Source organism: Hirundo rustica, chromosome 5 (genome assembly GCF_015227805.2).
Source record: "Hirundo rustica isolate bHirRus1 chromosome 5, bHirRus1.pri.v3, whole genome shotgun sequence".
In the NCBI taxonomy this organism is placed as follows: Eukaryota; Metazoa; Chordata; class Aves; order Passeriformes; family Hirundinidae; genus Hirundo; species Hirundo rustica.
This window is the reverse complement of record NC_053454.1, coordinates 22,791,242-22,809,991: the sequence shown is the minus strand read 5'-3', so window position 1 is coordinate 22,809,991 and position 18,750 is coordinate 22,791,242. Positions and strand designations below refer to the sequence as shown.

At 40.4% G+C, this 18,750-nt stretch overlaps 1 protein-coding gene across 2 annotated transcripts; it reads left to right on the top strand.

Annotated features, from left to right (window-relative positions):
• Nucleotides 1-542: 542 nt before the first annotated feature.
• UGDH (UDP-glucose 6-dehydrogenase) lies at nucleotides 543-14,906 on the top strand. 2 transcript variants are annotated; one of them, XM_040065549.2, is made up of 12 exons: nucleotides 543-679; nucleotides 1,312-1,480; nucleotides 3,779-3,880; nucleotides 5,214-5,414; nucleotides 5,499-5,696; nucleotides 6,184-6,331; nucleotides 7,605-7,699; nucleotides 8,787-8,917; nucleotides 9,599-9,732; nucleotides 10,809-10,900; nucleotides 10,988-11,098; nucleotides 13,631-14,906. In XM_040065549.2, the coding sequence occupies exons 2-12, from the start codon at nucleotides 1,319-1,321 to the stop codon at nucleotides 13,739-13,741; spliced, it is 1,485 nt and encodes a 494-aa protein (XP_039921483.1). In that variant the 5' UTR covers nucleotides 543-679; nucleotides 1,312-1,318; the 3' UTR covers nucleotides 13,742-14,906. The 2 variants fall into 2 exon arrangements, with proteins under 2 accessions (XP_039921483.1, XP_039921484.1); XM_040065550.2 differs by having other exon boundaries at nucleotides 585-679; nucleotides 1,317-1,480; nucleotides 13,631-14,894.
• The last annotated feature ends 3,844 nt before the right edge of the window (nucleotides 14,907-18,750 follow it).

Here is an 18,750-nt window from a genome sequence, read left to right as displayed (position 1 = left end):
AGAGGTCCCCGGGCAGTACCCAGGTTACAAAGGCAAGAGTGCAAGCTAGTCTTATTTCCTTCCTCTGGGCAATGTTTACAGCCTGGACTTTAAACACTGAACTTTAGCGTAACCTATCCGCATTTGCTTTTGCTTCTCTTTGTTAAGACGGTGCTACGGTACAGGAGAGAGAACGAACACCGCCTTCTTGACTTCACAGTAACCATAGCTGAAGGACAAAAAAATTATTCAACCACCGCAATTAAGTTCTCTTACAAAAATACCCTGAGGCAGAAGACGGGAGCAGCTCGGCGGCCGAGCGCCGAGCAGGCCCGGATTCCCCAGCCGCGCCCGGGGGCCCTGCGGCCCCTGGGCCCTGGCGGGGCCGGGCCGGGCCTTCCCGAGGTGTCCCGCGGCCATTCGCCGGCACCGCGGCGGGCGGGGAGCGCGGGCGGGCGGGCCGGCGCCCTTCTCCGCCCCCAGGGGAAGGAGGAGGCGGGACGGCCCCGCTCGGCGTCCTCGCCATGAAGCAGCCGCCCCGGGCTCGCCGCGGCCCTTTAAATAGCGGCCGCCGTCGCTGCCGCTCCCTTCGCAGCAGAGCGTCGCGTTGATCTCGGCGCGCATCCTCCCCGAGCATCCCCGCCGCAGCGTTCCCGCTCGATCCGCGGCGCCGGGGCCGGACCGCGCCTGCCTGTCCGCGGTAAGTGTCCGTGCTGCGGCTGCGGTGCCGGCCGCGACTCCCCCCGCTGCTGTCCTGGGGCCCCTTCCCGCCGCTGAGCGCGGGGCCGGGCCGCGGCCGGGGAGCCGCTCCCTTCCCGCTGCGCTCCCGGGGATGGAGCCCGCGGGGTCGGCCCGGCCCGGGGGGAGCGCGGTCAGCTCGGCCCGCACCCTGCTTCGGGGAGGAGGCGGGAGCTGCGGCCTGCCCTTCCCGGCCGAGGGGCTCCGGGGGCAGGGCGAGGCCCGGGGGCCGCGCCCGTCCCCTCCGAGCGCCGTCTGCGGCGGCGGGCGCTGCTCCTGCCCGGGACTGCCGTGGCATCGGCAGTTCATCGGCCCGAGGGTGGTGTTCGGGCTGTCATGACTCAGAGCGACCACAGAAACGCTTCTTTGGTGGTCTGTGTATGCTGGCGCTTCGGAGAGGGGCAGGTTCCAAAACCTTCTCCTGTAGGAGAGAGGAGTAGCAGTTCATTTCAAGAGATCAGCCATAAGAAAACGGTTCTGGGGGCCGCAGCATAATAAAATCTGAAATCACTAATACTCTTTGTTTTCCTTGAACTGTTGACCAGTATTTTAATTTATAACTCCTGATTTTCCATTTCCCCCTCCTCTTACTAGAGCAGTCATGTTTGAAATTAAGAAGATTTGCTGCATTGGTGCTGGTTATGTCGGTGGGCCAACCTGTAGTGTTATTGCACAAATGTGCCCCAGTATCAAAGTTACTGTTGTGGATGTCAATGAGGCCAGAATCAATGCCTGGAATTCAGACACGCTCCCCATCTACGAGGTAAGCATCGCTATTTTCTCTTCTTCCAGCCAGCGTTGCCTTTGCTTGCCACCCACTACATGGCATTTCCCCATAGCCCATTTCTGAAGCTTGTCAAGCTTAGCACATGAATGACGTCCTTCAGAAAGGGTACTCTGGAACAGCTGCTTGTCGCTACTGCTCATTAAAACAGATTTTTAAAATAGCTTAATGCAGCTGGTGCAGATCTGTATTAATGATTATATGAAGGGCCTAATAAGGAAAATGTAATTCTATATATAGTGAATTGTGCTAAATCATGCTGACTTTCTTTTGGGACCTGATTTGATCGTGGCATAGTCCTCTTACTCAATTACAGATATTACCTGCTGTGTTGTAGCACAGTATAAATGCGTAATACTAAAGCTGTAAGCTTTATTTGCATTTCGAATACTGCCAAAATCCAATCTGTGTGCTGCCCAACTTTCACTATGTGGAAGGATGGGGACAGTCATGTTTCTGATTCAGTTGTATCATAAATCTTCAATCTGGTCTGGGAAATCTAGGCCAAATAAATGTACCACACTGTCATTCCTTCATTACAGAATTACTTTAATTTGAAAAGACATAAAACGTTTTTCTATTTTGCTTCTCCTAGCATTTGCTGTTTTCCACTCTTTTTCATCATAAACAAATAGGTCTTTCTTTCTTTCCTTCATTCTTTCATGAAATACAGTTTTTATAGATTTGAGTTCTTTAATAGGAGTGAAAACTTACCTTCACTCATCTCTCAAAAACAAAGCATCTGACTGGTACTAACAGCTGCTCTTTTGCTATAAGAAGTCTTCTTCCCTCTTAAAATCAGAGCTATACTGTGACTAAGTCAAGATAAATGGACCTCCTTAGTCATATAAATTCAAAAGAAACTGTGTATAATGTTCAGATTAGCAGGTGAGACATGAATAAAGTTTTTGAAAGCAAGTACTTTGCTTTCTCTTAACACTTAGACTGAATGAGCTAAAGTAGAGCTCGCCTTGGCATGTTTTTTTTTTAAAAAAAAAAAAACGCCAAACTTGTAACATCTGTTTCCTGGAATGGTGTCCTTTGCTTACAAAGAATGTACAAAAACTGCCAAGAGTTAGTTCAGACAGTTGTAAAATTGAGTCATTGCACAGTGAGGTTTCTGTGTTTCTTGGGTTGGATTGTTTCTTTTCAGTGTCAGAAATGGTCTGGTGGGCTGCCTTTCTTTTTGCATCCCATTGTAAGACCATAGCTGAAATATTTGATGGGTTGGAAGACATGTTATTTTGCCTGTACTGACCTTTGTGTTTGTCTTCTAAGTGGGTGGTATTTGATATAAAATAAGGCAGTAAAAATGTCTTGCATAAGAAAGCTTCTGCTTTGTTTTCTTCTCTCCATCCAGTGAACCTTTGCCTTTTTGGCATTTACTTAAATGTCATAATAGGTGTCTTGAGTTGGAGATATGATTGCCACGTATAAGTGCATGACTGACTATTCAAACAAAAATTAAAAGCTTCCTTCATCTGTGACAACTATATCTTGGTTAAAGATTTTTTAAAACCATTCTAGTACCGAGGGTTGCTCGTTTGTATGTGACCTCCTGCCTCTTGTCTGAGTGGAAGTGTTAAGAGAAGGGAAAGTGTTAGAGCACCGTATGTGCCTCTGGAAGAATTTAATCATATTATGGCTGTTGTGATTCTTCCACACTGTAAGAGTGGTGCCATGATAAGTTTAATCTGACCCAAACATGGGTGGTTGCTAAAAGGAGTGGTCTTGATTTCCTTTGTGTGTCTCTTGCCTATCCCTTGCTGGATCTGGGCTTGCTTACTTGGTGGAAGACTTCATGGGGTGTTTTTTTGTGCTGAAGCAGTTTTAGATCTGGTATTGAGGGGATCATGGAAAGAGGGAAAAGGAGAATTGGGACCAACTCTTTTGTTTTCAGCCTAGAGAATATTGTAAGTCTCCCTCTTAGATCTACTTAACATCACTCTACAGGTATTTCTTTAATTGCTTCATTTGGTAGTAGAACTGAGCACGAGAATAACTGAAAGCTAAAATCTGGCTGTGCAAATAAGTAATTCAGTGTAGCTGAAAGTTTCAGGACAGCATTTTGAGTCTTTTGAATAAGAAAGAGCTTAACTTTTTTTACTGTGTAAATCTTCAGAGGCTTTACTTCTGCCATACTGAAAACATGCTGCACTAACAGGGGGGAAAAAAGAAAATCTTTATTTATCTGAAATTATATTCTGTTTGGACATAGAGGTTGCTGTTCTTTTAACTGCATTAATCTTAACTGGGTTTTTTTCTGCCTTTTTTCAGCCAGGGTTACAAGAAGTAGTAGAATCTTGTCGAGGAAGAAACCTCTTCTTTTCCACCAGTATTGATGATGCCATTAGAGAAGCTGATCTTGTATTTATTTCTGTAAGTTTAGGAGAAGGTGGTTGTGTTCATATTTTTTTCTTTCTTTTCAAATAATTGTGTTTTCTTTTAGGAAGTTGCCTTTGTTTTGTCATGTAGATTCAGTTAGCAATGTCATGTCATTGTGTCACAGATTTCTCCTTGTCTTTCTGTGTACTGTGGGAAAAGTGTTAAGTAAGCTTTTTATGTTTTTCTTACAGCCAGTATCACTTTTTACAAATGAACAGGTTCTAAGTCAAAATGGTCATGTTAATGTTTAACTTGGTTAGGTGTATGGAGTCAGAGCAGAGTGTAGTGCAGCTCTATCATTGCAGTGTACTGCTGAGATCTGTGGGACCTTGATAATAATGATAAAATTCCTTGACAGATATGCAAAATGCTGGTTATTCGCTTACAAAGATGACCTATTTCTAGAAGCTTTTCAAAATAGTGTATTAATGGAAGTAGGGGTGGCTTTAATATCCAAAACTACTGACACCACTAGAAAGAGGATTAAGCCAAAGATGAACAAAGATTTTGTAATCTAGAGGTTTTTTACTAATGCAGAATCCAAAAGAACTGATTGCTATTTGCTTTGATAGGCCGCAGTTAAGTTTTTTGTTAAAATTCTTTTTTTCTTGAGGTCTCCTCTTTGTTAGGGCACTGTAGTATGGAGCTCCCTTAATGAAAGTATTTTTCTTTATCGATTAAGTCTAAAATGAATGCTATGTGGCTGGATGACAGCCACTAATACAGCCCATATATTGCCACCTGTCCCTGATTCAAAGCAAGCTGTTGTGCTTTACACATTGTTGCCATTCCTTCTTTCCATTTGTAATGAAAAGGACCCTCTGTCTTAATCTAAATGATGCATTTTCCTTCATGTTGCCTTTTCTCTGTACATCATTATGCTAATTTTCATCAGCCCTACACTTAGATTTCATTGCAAAGTGAGTTTAAACTAATTACCTCACTGGCCACAAGATTCTTACATGAATCTTTGCACTCCTAATGTGGGACAGGTAATAAAAAGTGGCTGACCATAATCATGGAGAAATTACTGGTATTTCCAGAATAAGGGTTGGTTCACCAAAGCCTGCAGAGCTGCTATGAATTGCTCTTGTTTAAATCCTGTTTGAATAGACACCAGTGAGCTTTCTGTAAAAAAACAAAATGGATAATTGAGGCAGCTAATACCTCTTCATCTGATGTGGTAACCAGAATAATTCTGGGGTAGAAGCATTTTCCTTCCTCTGAGAAGGAAAATGTCCCTCAGTCTTAACAATTTCACCTTGCCTCTTAACACAAGAGGTACTGACCTGTAACATTTCTTCCCCTTTCACGTATTTGCCATTAGGTTAATACACCAACAAAGACCTATGGAATGGGAAAAGGCCGAGCAGCTGATCTGAAATACATTGAAGCTTGTGCTAGAAGAATTGTCCAGAATTCAAATGGCTATAAAATTGTCACTGAAAAAAGCACAGTTCCAGTACGTGCTGCAGAGAGCATTCGTCGAATATTTGATGCTAATACTAAGCCAAACTTGGATTTGCAGGTAAACATAATCTTTGAGTTGTGTATTTAAAGGCTGGCTGTTGCTTTTGGCTTTACTTGCTGTTCTTTTTTCCTGTGCGTGTAGGTGCTGTCTAACCCAGAGTTCCTTGCCGAAGGAACAGCCATCAAGGACCTGAAGAACCCGGACAGAGTGCTTATCGGTGGAGATGACTCTCCAGAGGGACAGAAAGCTGTGCGTGCTCTCTGTGCTGTTTATGAGCACTGGGTGCCCAAAGAAAAAATCCTCACAACCAATACCTGGTCATCAGAGCTTTCGAAACTGGTTAGTGTTGCTCCTTGCTGTGGTCTGCAATGAGCAAGGGGTGTGAGACAAAGCTCAGAAGCAGAATTTTGTTGACACTGAGTGATGCAGCTAGCAAAGGCAGGTGAGGTTGGGAGGACCCAATGCATATGTTGAAGGATATTGATCTTTTCCAGTTCTCAGCTGACCTAGTTAATAGATGGTTCTGACTTTCTGTGAAGTCCTTTTCTCACTTTTATTGCTGTTAGTTATTACTAAGTGCAAGCCTCCAGTGCTGCAGAAAATGATTACTGTCATAAAATGGTTCAAACTCTGCAAGTTGGACTTTATCTTGTTTTGCTTAAATCCCATTAACTGACATGTATATATTAAGCTCATTGTTACCCTTTTGTCTGTCAATGGAATTGCATAGATACTAAAGTAATCCTTTCAGTAGCAACTCCTTTTCGTCTGTGGACATCTTGTTTTCTGGAAAAATGAAGTTCTTTACTATGCTTTGTATTTGCAGGCAGCTAATGCTTTCCTTGCCCAAAGAATCAGCAGCATTAACTCAATCAGTGCTCTGTGTGAAGCTACAGGAGCAGATGTCGAAGAAGTAGCAAGAGCTATTGGAACAGACCAAAGAATTGGAAATAAATTTCTCAAAGCCAGTGTTGGTAAATGAAAAATTTTTCCTTTCTTTTTCACCACTGGGCTTCTCTTTAACAGTGCAATAGTAGTGTTTTGAAATAAGTAATCTGATTCTTTAAAATTTTCTGCAGCATTAGAAATGCTTAATGTGTGAAGATATTGCTGTAGAATACTAGTATAAATACATTTTTCTCGTAAAATATGTAGAATTGAGGTTGCTCCAGGCCCAGCGACCTGAAACTGGAGAGTTCAGAGTGCATGGTTTACTCTGCCTGTGACACTGGAAAGAAAAGCTGTGACTTAATTTTTCTGAAGCATCACTGATGACACTGCTCTCTAAGATGTCTTCCCAATTGCAGCTGCTGCAGTTTTGTTTGGGACCTGATGCCAGTGGCTTGAGGGAGAGAATACCTGTAGCTCAGAATGTGTGATGATAGCTTCTAATTTGTAGGATGAATTGATAGGATCATAAGGTTGGAAAAGACCTCCAGGATTGAGTCCAACCTTTGACCAGTCAATTAGGCCATGGCACTAAATGCCGTATGCAGTCATTTCTGGATTAGATTTCTGAGAGAGTAAAATGTGATGAAGTGGTGATCAGTGCATCAAGTGTTCAGACTTCAAAAGAAGATTAAAGCCTCTTTGTATGGTTTCATGCTAGAAAGTGTGACTTTAAAAAACCTTACTATATATAACCTATCCTAGAGTCCATGTAAGAGTGAAAAATAGATAGCAAATGCATTACCAAAAATTGCTACTAGGTTGTTAGAATTCCTTCTACAGTGTGTGTTGTTTCTGGGACTTTGCCTACTGAGCAAAGTTCCGAGTTCAAGGATTCCTCTGTCTCAGTTCTCCCTTGGTCAGCTGTGGTGATCTGTGGTTCTTGGCAATGATTAGATACCCATTTGGGGGTGCAAGAGGAGGGAACCTAATCCTAACACACTTGTTTTGAGAAATATTAGTCTAAATCTTGAGGTGGAGGGAGAACAGGCCCAGGGTCTTGTCTACCTGTGTTTAATAATAGCCCATAGTTGCTTTTCAGTTCAGGTTTCTGTGTTAAAACTTCCACTAATTTTAGTGGAACCTGAAGTATAATTAAGCCTTCTGTAATTGACAAAGTAAGTAGGTCCAGGAGTTGGATTTTAAGAGATTAAGATTTTTTTTTTTTGCTAGCAGTGAAAAACTGGGAAAAATTATAATGCTGACTATGTCTGTGATTGCCAGAAAATGCTTGGCTCCGCAGATTGCCTTGGATCAGTACCTTACAGTCACCTGTAAAATAACTGCTTTCTCTTTCAGGGTTTGGAGGTAGCTGTTTTCAGAAGGATGTCTTGAATTTAGTGTACCTCTGTGAGGCACTGAACTTACCTGAGGTAGCTCGCTACTGGCAACAGGTACAAGTTCTTCACCAATTTTTTCAGAGGGTGGTGTTTCTTCAGTACTCAGCTTTCAGGCATTGAGCTTTTAAGTGTTGTCTACACAAACTTTGTTTCAGCTCCAAGGAGCAGATATCTTTTACAGTTCTGAAAGAACTCAGGTCTTGCTATTTTTTTTAAATAAACATGGTTGCTCCTGTTCCCTGGTTTAATGTTAGGAATGGTTGGGAGGATATGGGTGCTCTCAGGCCTGGCTCCAATGCAGCCATGATACCCAGTCTGTACTAGCAAGCATTTCTCTATTAACGAGTGAAAGCACCTCACTTTTCTTCCTAGTCCTAACTGAGAAGCTTTGACATGTGTGGTCTGGTCAAAAAACCCCTTTGGTTTATTGTCCTGATTTGTCTGTGATGGTCAAGTATAAGACTGCCCAGCAGATGCCCTCAAAATACCAAGTACATGATTTGCATGCCTTATTTAGCAGCTTTGTTTTTTGGTCTTCATTTTTGTTAGCCTTTTTTCCCTGACACTCTTGTCCATCCCAAGAACAATTGGAACACTTGGGTGTAATAACAAAATAACAAAAGTGAGGCATTTAAGTGTGGTTGAATTACACAGGTTTTGTGTATTGGCATCTGTTAGTGTGGATTAAAATAGCTTAAAAATATTCTCACAGTTGTTACACATGGCATGTAAAAAAGTGTGAATGTGGCACATTGCCAGTGTAAGTCTGGCAATGGGATGTCCATGTGACAGGAAGTACCCTATCACTGAAATTGTGTTCTAGACAGAAACTTGGAAAGCAGTAAGTTCTATTTTTTTTAAAAAAGCAACCTGAAAAAAGTCCTAGCCTTTAAACTAGATAATGCATATTAAGATGTGTATATGTGCATCAGTATTCACTCATTAAATAGGATTTATCTCAGAATTTGATAAATTAACTAAATTTATCTTCCAGTTGTTTATGATAGTGAGTAAAAGTTCTTAGCTTTCTCTTTCAAGTCTGTTAAATTTATGTGTGGGTAGTTTGGCTAGATTGTTAATAGAGTCTGTTTATAATTTAAAATGGCCCCCTTCTGTACCATCATGGCTTGTATAATTTCAGGTAATAGACATGAACGATTATCAGAGAAGAAGATTTGCTTCCCGCATTATTGACAGCTTGTTTAATACTGTCGCTGACAAGAAGATTGCTATTTTAGGGTTTGCTTTCAAAAAGGATACTGGGGACACAAGGTAAGCAAGCAAGCTCAGTTCACCAGTATGGATTCCTTACAGCTGTCACCAGCCACCAAGCTAATGCCCACCACTGAACTGAATTAAGCTATTAAGCTGGTTATGGGACCCTTTTTTTCTTGCGACTGAATTGGTTTGTCTTTCTTAAATGGGTGAGAACTGATTCTTGATCTCTACGACAGACCTGAATCATGCAGAAGTTGCAGATAATTATAGTCCTTATTAACTTGCACCAGCAGAGAGAGATTTTGACAGACTCCTTTCATTCTCCTCAACAAAGAATGTAAACACTTTTGCAGCTGGTTCTAAGTTGCTTTGTGAAATCAAAGTTTCAGCTTGATTTCCTGGAGTGGTTAATTCTGTTCTCCTGTAAAGGTCACACTTGATAAAACTCTTCAACTACAGTTTGTGGAGAAACTTATAAATTCTAGGCCTTTATAATTTTGGTCACTAGGAGTCATCAGACTTAACCTTTCTTGGATGATTCATCAAGAGATTCAAACCTTTTCATATTACTCTTCTTGGTGTCCATCAAGATTACAGGTTTCTGCTGGCATGGTTGCTACTTAGACATTTAATGTAAAAATGATATAAAAACTCCGCCATTACATATCATGATACTTGAAAACTTTACTTGGAACATGCCACCTGGTTCTTTAACTGATTGATTCTCTCCCTTAGAGAGTCATCCAGTATCTACATCAGCAAGTATTTAATGGATGAAGGAGCAAAGCTGCATATCTATGACCCTAAAGTACCTAAGGAGCAAATCATCTTAGATCTCTCACATCTGGGTGTCTCAGAAGATAACCAAGGTAAGAATTCTCATGTAGTTTATTCCCCTTTTCCCACCCTATTCTCAATATACATGGATCTGTTTAAATATAAATTAATTTCCAGCATGACATCATTGTGCTGTTGGTTGCACTTCCTGGAAAATTGTTATCGCTCAGAGGGTTGCTCTCATTCTTCTTCCTTTCCCTGCAGCTTTTTGAGATAAATGCTAATTCTCAGCTATGGTACATTTTTCTTTCAATAAACACTCATTTGAATAGATGCCTAGAATTTTATCTCTGAATAATTAAAAGGAAGAGAAAGAAGAATGTGCAGTTCTGACAGTTCCTTTGTGCCCCAAGTTCTATCTTAGTTCTTTCTTATGTATCTAAAATAGAAATAAAGAAGTAATTCTGGAATGCACTCTTGATCATTCTCCCTTCCCTCATATCACTTCCAAATTACTTTGTTCCCTGACATTCAAGAAAACTTTAAAATAGTCACCTATGATTACGGAGGTAAGGGGTATTTGGGACTCCTGTTTTCTTACTGGGGAGCGGGGGAGTGGAGCTGATGGATGGGGAGAATAGTTGAGGCTTCTAGAAGTGAAGAGAATGGAGCAAACTGAGCTGTGATGAAGAATGAAGGGTGTACATTATTAGACATGCCCTTGAATTCGAGGGAACGTGGAGGCTTTCCTCTAGGCAGCTGTTTAGGCAGCCCGTGAGGAGCCACGTGTGTCTCTCTTTTAGTGTGAACTGAGTGTTAAATAGAAACTGTGATGTGCTACTGTTGTACAGACGAGGACACTTGTGAGAGTAAAGTGTTTGAGCACTCCATAGTACCTTCAGATTCTAGAGATAGGCTTGACTGTTTACATCAAATTTGAATGCTTGACTTCAAACATTTAAGTGCTCTGACTACTCAGATGCCAGGTATGGTCTGCTTTCATTTAAATAAGTAAAATCAAAATACTAAGTCTCTTGGTAGAAAATATCTCTGGGTGAGTGACTTGAAACCACTTGTTTGTGTAGGGCAAGGAAGGAGACTCATTTGCCAGAAATGTGCCAGATGGATGCTAAAGTCATGCAGAGTAAAACTGTTCCTTCTGTTACAGTGTCTCGGTTGGTCACTATCAGTAAAGATCCCTATGAAGCCTGTGATGGAGCTCATGCCCTAGTAATTTGTACTGAATGGGATATGTTTAAGGTAAATGTCATCTTTAATTTAAACTAAAGGAAAAAAGAGGGAGTGTTGTGCTACTTACTTATTCTGTCTCCTTTAATTACTCTACAGGAGTTGGATTACGAACGTATTCATAAGAAAATGCTCAAGCCTGCATTTATCTTTGATGGTAGGAGAGTCCTAGATGATCTTCATAATGAGCTACAAGTCATTGGCTTCCAGGTAATCATCTGGGTGATGCTTCTTATGTTTCTTTCCTTCTGCTCTCTGCCCTATTGCTTTCCCTCTTCAGTGACTGAGTAGCAAGGGAAAAAAACCCTCTAGAGGTGAGGATTTGAATGTAAGCCTGTCTGTTCTTAGGTGTTCATTAGTACTGTCTCCCTCTGCTATCTTACTACTTTCACTGGCTGATGTGCTTTTACAGTTGAGGTTATGCCATCAACGTTCCTCAGTATAATCCTGCCTTTAGAATCATTCCGGTTGGAAAAGACATCTGAGGTCATAGAGTGCAACCATAAATGTAACATCTGAATGCTGCTCTGCCCTTCTCTGCAGCAGGGAAATAATGGACAAATGTGAAAAACTGCTAAATCCCATGCCTAAATTTATTCTAGGCAATGGTATTTGACTCCAAAACCAGTCCCTTCACTGTTTCTTCCAGACCTGCAGTCTTTGCTGCTACCAGCCAGCAGAAGGGCTGAGTTTGTATGTTACAACCTATGGCATAGCCCCTACTTGGACTTATTTTAACATCACCAAAAAAAGCCAAAACAAAAACACATGCACACAACAAACAAACAAAACAAACAAACACAAAACAAAACAACAAAAAAACCCTCCACTTTTGAAATTGACAGTAACAGGATGGCAAAGCACACTTTTTGCAGAAGTAAATGTAAAAACCTTTGTGTTTGATTAAGATCAGCTAGAAGATCCAAACAATGGTGTTTGTTTACACCAGAGAGAGGACCCAGAAGCTTAACTTTTTAGCTAAGTGTTTTGCTAAGCTAATAGCAAATGTTATATAAAATTCTAATCTGTTCTGTATAAAATATCTAATCTGATATTTCTCCTAGGAATTTCTCTTCTGAAGTCTTCCGTGGCTTGAAGACTTTATAGATCAGAGACTGTATGTTTGTTTCTTCCATGAAATTCCATGAATTTTTAACCAATTTGTGAGTTTACCATCCAGAATGCAATTAGTCATCCAGGTTTACTATCCAGATTTTTCAGCCAGATTATCATTGTGAAGGCATTTAACAATTGACCTATATTTTCTGCATAAAATAATAACAAGGATTTTGTCTTAAATGGACAATCCCAAAATTCATGTTTTTAGGGCCTGTGTCTTTTAACTTTCCTTGTTAAAACTGTATGCATTAGCTGTTGCATACAATGGAATTGCTATTAGCAGTTGATGCTAATAGCAATTCCATTGTATCAAATCCAAACCTATGAATTTGAGTAGTTTTAAATTTTTTTCTCAAACTGGAGTTTAAATAACTTTAAATACACCTACCATTTCAATTAAAACCTGTTTCCACAGTTAAAGCTTAATTCAGGAAATATGAATGGGAAGTTCCATGATTCTAGGCAGAGTAATTTCTGATTTGAGAAAAAAGTCTGCTCAGGTCTCAAGCAGGGAAAGCAGAGTAAGCTTTGATTGAAGGGCTTGAAGCACTTTCAGCATAGATAGAATTTGACTTAATACTAAAATCACCAAATCCCCAAATAATCTGATAGAAGCATCTCAGCCAGATACCATAAGAACAAAATCTGCAAGCCACATCTGATGCATGTTTCAGTCATTTTTATTCCTTGTACTCCTGAGTACTGTGCTTACTCTCATAATGGCTATAGGATTTCTCTCTTGATATTTTTCCCTGTTTAAGCTACAGGTATGTACACTGTTTGTGAACCAGCTTGTGTAAATCCATTTAACCAGGCAGTTGAAGCTGTTAAAGGGCAAATATGGTACATACATCTCTCTTGACAGTTTAAACAATGCTCTTCAGCTTTAACTCAGATGTCTGCCTAGAATATATCCATCAAAATTTTGTTAAAATAGAATAGTTGAAGCATTTTGTCTTTTGGATCTTTGCATTTGATGGACGGGGAGATGCTTAAGAGCAAAGCTACAGTTCTGCTTATTTAATGAGTATCTGAACTGTCTTTCCTAGCTGGTTTTTTGTCTTCTACAAGCTCTGTCCTTAGTAATTCACATTAGTCTGACCTAGAAATTAGGAGAATTTGCCTTGCTCTTTGAATTTTGCCATACCTGGTTTATGTGTGTTGGCTCTGTTACATGCTTTCACCTGTGTTGGCTGCCTTTAGCCTTTCAGGGTTGTGTTGCTTCAAAAACAGCCTACTGCATTGTGGAGGGAAAAAGCTTCTGTGCTAATTTAGTTTAAATCTTCAGGAGAAGGAGGCTGAATCCCCATTTAATGAATACCCAGAAACATTTTATGGTGTTTGTGTTTGTAGTCCTATGGAAGGCAAGGCAGATGAATATTCAAATTGTCAAGATGCATCTTTAAGTAGGCAAAGGAGGCACCTGTAAAAGGCTGGTCGGTTGTTTTGGTTTTTAAATAAACTTTGCAACTCCAGAGTGCAAGTCACAGAAAGTGTCCTTGGGCACACTGTACTTTGGGGCTTGTTTTAGTCTAATGTTTATATGTGTTCTTAGTAGATTCTTCATAGGTTGACATGATTGTTAGCTTATTAATCACTTCTTAAATGTGTTTTCTCTTTCAGATTGAAACAATTGGGAAGAAGGTGTCAGCCAAAAGAATTCCTTTTGCTTCTTCATGTGAAATTCCTAAATTCAGCCTGCAGGATCCACCTGTCAAAAAGCCTAGAGTATAATGTTTAATAGATACTGAAGGAATTCTGTGGATCTTCTTAGTGATAATACTGTAAGCCTATGCTTTTTTTAAGGAAATATATTTTTCATAAACTAAACCAATTTTACACTAGAAATGGTACCTGGTACATGTGAATTCAGTCTATTTTCAAATCTCTATTTTTATAGCAATTTTTTTTGGTTACTGAAGATGGTACAAACCTGATTTTAATAATGAATCACCTTTTAAGTGAAAAAGTTACCTTCAAACTGCAGATTTCTGCTTCCAGAAATGTTCCTAAACAGCACTTTAAATATTTCAAATAATATGAAAACAAATAAATAGAATATCTTTTTACTTTAGTCCAGTTATAGACTGTAATCAGTCCATATAAACTGTGATCTACAGACTGGAACTTTGGTCTCAGCGGTTTTTTCTTTTGGGGTGATTCTTTGCCCAGTTAAATGCGTGCTCTAACTGGCATTGAAGTCAAAAGATCATTTCTAAGTAAATTGGTAGGGTTTAGGTCCAGCCCTAAGATAATATTGACTTCAACAATAATGCCCCAGCCCTGGTTGGGATCCATTTGCACTGATGCAGTCTAAACTGCATCTGCTGGGAGACCAGATAGTTCTGCAGCTATCAATTGTGTAATTTATGCCAGTGGACAGCAGTTGCAAACTGATCCACTGGCAGATCTTCAGTTTTCATTCTTTGGTTGTCTTGCCTACATTCCATGTACAGCCACACATTTTTGGTTTAATCAGATTCCTGGGGCAAGTATTCCCTAACTTACAGCAACACAACCTGTCTTCAGCAGAGGAGCATTCTCAAAAAAAATGCTCATTTGAACATGGAATTTAAGGATAATTATGTTAATTTGGTATCAGCCCAAGTAGAAAACAAATATTGGCTTCAATGTTACCTGAGAGTTATCTTTTTCCTTCCTTATATACTCCCATCTGAGAGCAGTCTTCTTAACAAATCTGCAAAAAAATAATCTCTGCTGTGAAGAAATTACTAAAAATATATTCAGCCCCATAAATCAGCTTCCTACCTCATTTGACTAGCAGGAATGAATACTTCCAATGTTCTCTTGATATTTTTGCCTTTACTGTTCCTTTGTTTCTACTTGTTTTTATTATTCTCAATTGGCCAGTGCTATTAAAATCCTTGAGATGACAGTGTTTGTCGGTGTTTGGCTTGTTGCATGCGGTTGTGAAATGGAGGGGAAGGTAGAGAAGGATGACCATGAACAGGTTTCAGAATAGAAGGTATAGACATCTTAGTTGAATAACGGTGTTGGGATAGTAGAGAATTATCCTGCAGCTGGTCAAATAATACCATCTGAATTATTCACAGCTGGTGTGCCTTCAAGCATGGTGTACCAATAGTTAAACAGGAGGTAAGATCAGTGTCTTGGTAAGGAGTGCTATTACTGTAACTGCTTACCCACAGGTATGTAGATACAGTTTAAGCTTTAGGACAGTTACTTGAAGATTTAAGGAACTTCTATAACAATTTGGATAAACAGTACAAGACACTGTTACCTGACTGAAATAGCTGTGTCCTTGAACCAGATGCTTCCAGATTCTGCCTGTTAATGGCTTGCACATAGGGACTTACTCTGCAGCAATCATCTGGCACTTGGGGCAAATCTGCCGGAGGCTTTTTGTCCTACTGTAAGATTTTCCGCACATCAAAAGCCACTCAAAGTGAGTGGGAATTATGGGAGCTTAAAATCTGTCATCTTTCATGATGCCATTTCCTCCTCCCTGCTGACTAGTGCTGCTTTCATGTAACAGCCCTGGGATGCAGCAAGGGTTGCAACGCAGCCCTTGTAAGCACTGTGATCCAAGAGGCAGAGCACCCTGGTCTTGCAGGTGAGTGTCCTCTTGGCTACCTCTGGCTCTGTAGCACCCGAGAAGGCAGGCTGGTCACTGCTTCTTTGGGATTAAGGAGAGGGTGCTGACAAGGCTGACAAGTTGTACTTGAAGGATCTCTTGTCCTTGACTTTCAGGTTAGCACAGCACTGCTTCAGGGCCCATCATAACTAGGATAGTGAGTAGAGGTGTCAGAAAACCAGGATGCCTTTCTGAAACTTGCACACACCTGTCGTAGTGCCTCTGTATGGGACCTGACTTCATCACTTTGAAGCAGATGATGAATTGTTACTCTTGTGTAACAACCCTGCGTTGTTTCCTTTTAGGAATGTGCAAGTGTTCCTGAGATTCCAGTGGCTTTTCACAGGCCATCCCAAAGAGATGGAAAAACTAAGTGCTGTTACCCCTATTGCTACCCTGTTTCTCCTGCAGAATTAGTCAAAGCCTGAATTGTGACTTGTGGGTAGTCATAAAGATACTGAAGAATGGCCAAGTTCGTTACAGTGGGATCACTCTCACTTCGCTCTCTTAGCTAAGGGAGAGCAGCAGATCCTTTCTCAAGAGCAGTAAGAGGTAAAACTAGTACTGGCATTTCCCTTGCTTAGTCAGCTTAGTTTCTTGGTGGCTGCATTCTTTCAGTGGGAGAACTGGGATTCGGGGGATGAGTTCAGTGGGGCATTCCCTCAGGATACAGCCATACCTTGCATATATGCCAGGGAACCTTGCCCATACACAGGCCAAAAGGAAGAGCTTCAGAAGCTTGTGCAGCAATGTGAATTGTAAGCCATGGTCTTCAGAGTACGCTTATCTGGGAAATAAGAACTGGACATGACTTGTGTTCCTGTTATGAAGGCTTGAGTAGTGCACGTAGGAGATGGGGTTTAATGCTATTGAGTCTGTGTATGGATGTTACAGCGTGTCATTCTGCATGAGAATTGTGTAACGCGACCAACGGACTCCAGTGCTCTGAAATTCTTTTTACGGGTTCTTAAAATGCAATCCCGTGGTAACACTTCTTTACACTGCAAAAATGTCATTACAACAGCTGAAGAAAAACAGGATTTGATACAAGTCTAGAAATAGTATGATGCAGAATGCATAAACTGGGTCTTACCCAAGATGTACACAGATTAATTTTAAGTGCCAGGCAAGATGTAATGTTTTTGTTCTGAGTATGTGTGTTCATGTTTTTGTGCAGCTAAAACTAGTCTGGTTCCAGGAATACACTAGCCAAGAATATTCCAAGTGAATAGAACACACATTTGTGACCAAGACTAGTGATTATAGGAGCAGTTAGGGATGAGATTTTGTACTGGCCAAAAAGTTTACACTTCTCATTTGAGGTTCTTGTTCAACACCTGAACTTGAAATTTAATTGTTAAACAATGAAGGAAGGCATAATGGAGATCTGATTTAGGAATGCTGGAATCAAGCTAAAATTTCTGCTCCAAGTTGAACACCTGCAATAAGTTACTACATTGTAGTAAAAAAAGCATAAATACTTGACACTTTTTTAATGGAGAGGACACCAGCATTAATTATTCATCAAGTAGGAAAAAATTTAAAACTGTTTTTAAATTGACAAAGCCAGTGTTCAGTTCACCTAAGGACTTGAAGTTACTGGAAGATGCAACAATTCTCTAACATTTAATTATGTTTCAGACAGTGTAATAGATTGATGTGATGATGCCAAAAAGGCTATTCATTCTTTTAAAGTGTCTGTGTCAACGCTAAATCTTATTCCCAAAGCCCAGTTTAATGTTTTCCTGGTTGCAAGGATGATTAATGTTTCTTAAAATATTTTATAACTGATTTGTGAAACAAACTGACAGAATGATGTGATTGACATACAAAATGAAAATGTCACCAAACATGAAACTTTTAACTAAACAGAGTAATGAGACCTGTGCTGAATTACAAAAAGGATGTTTGTCAGAGTTTGGTGCTTTAACACATAGTTATGGAAAAACTGAATGCACAATAGGGGAAGTCAAATGCCTGTACCACTATGAATTAACTCAGAAAAGAACTTCAGGGCTTGTCCCCAAACATTAAAAAAAAAACAGGCAAAGACCCTCTCCAATCTAAGAAGTCAAAGTATGACTTTCACTAGAATCCACAGCAAAACACGCAGCTAGAAAAGCTTGTGTTAGCTTCTGACCAGACAGTTGTGTAAGAGGGCACGAGATCATCTTCTGAACCACCCAGCAGCAACTCACAAGATAATATTAACATGACACAATATTGGACTGTTTCAAGAAGCATTATTTTTCTCCCTGTAAAGAAGTCACTGTGCAATATTCTCTTGTTCCAGTTTGATAATGGCTGTATGGCTCCCAGCTCCTTTTTTTCTATATTTCTGGTGTTGATATGCTGCATGAGCAGTAACTTGGCAGAAGCTAAAGTCATATTCTGTTAAATCTGCTCTGTCGCAGATCAAAGTCAAAAGCATTCTTTACATTTGGACCTCTAATAAAGGCAGGCAGCTGTTAAATGTGTGGGTATCCTGGAGCTGATGTTGCAACCCTCTCTTGTCTGGTGCAGTGGAGGGAATGTTGAATTTCCTTGCAATGGTTGATAACCTTTCTCTGCTCTAGTACTCAAGTGTACTTTAGCTGAAGCAGGGCGGTTTTGGCTCAAAATGTACCTGGGCTTTCCATGACTAGCAATCAGACCTTTTAATTTAATTTTTAAAATTTATTGTTTATTTTAAAAAAACAGCCCTTGCCTGCCTTTCTGCCCTTACAAATTATAGCTGTTCTTTTGCTTATCCCTTTTCCCACTTTGTTCCTTGTAGCTCACACTTCTCTTCCCCTTACATGTGAATTAAGGTGAATTAGTACATTCCTTCTTGGTTAGTTTCGTCTTCATAGTGTGTTAATATTGCTGTACTTCATTTTGTGAAGTGTCAGCTGTGCATCACTGGCCTCAGTGGTATATTATGTTCGTACAAGTTTCTCCTATATATTATCTTGCTAGGTAGCTGTCTTCCTTCTGTCATCTTGCTGAGCTGGTGAGTGTGCAGAGTCCACTCTCCTTCTACAGACTACAGTAGTTTAGAAAAATACTAGAGCCAGTCATAGAATTACCTGCATGATGACAGTTTGGGACAGATAGCAAAGTCCTGAGATGTTTCCCAAATAACTTC

Coding starts and splice junctions, on each gene's coding strand:
- UGDH (XM_040065549.2), top strand. CDS start 1,319: ATGTTTGAAATTAAGAAGATTTGCTGCATTGGTGCTGGTTATGTCGGT. Junction 5,697..6,183: donor CATCAGAGCTTTCGAAACTG/GTTAGTGTTGCT, acceptor TTGTATTTGCAG/GCAGCTAATGCTTTCCTTGC. Junction 8,918..9,598: donor AAGGATACTGGGGACACAAG/GTAAGCAAGCAA, acceptor TCTCTCCCTTAG/AGAGTCATCCAGTATCTACA.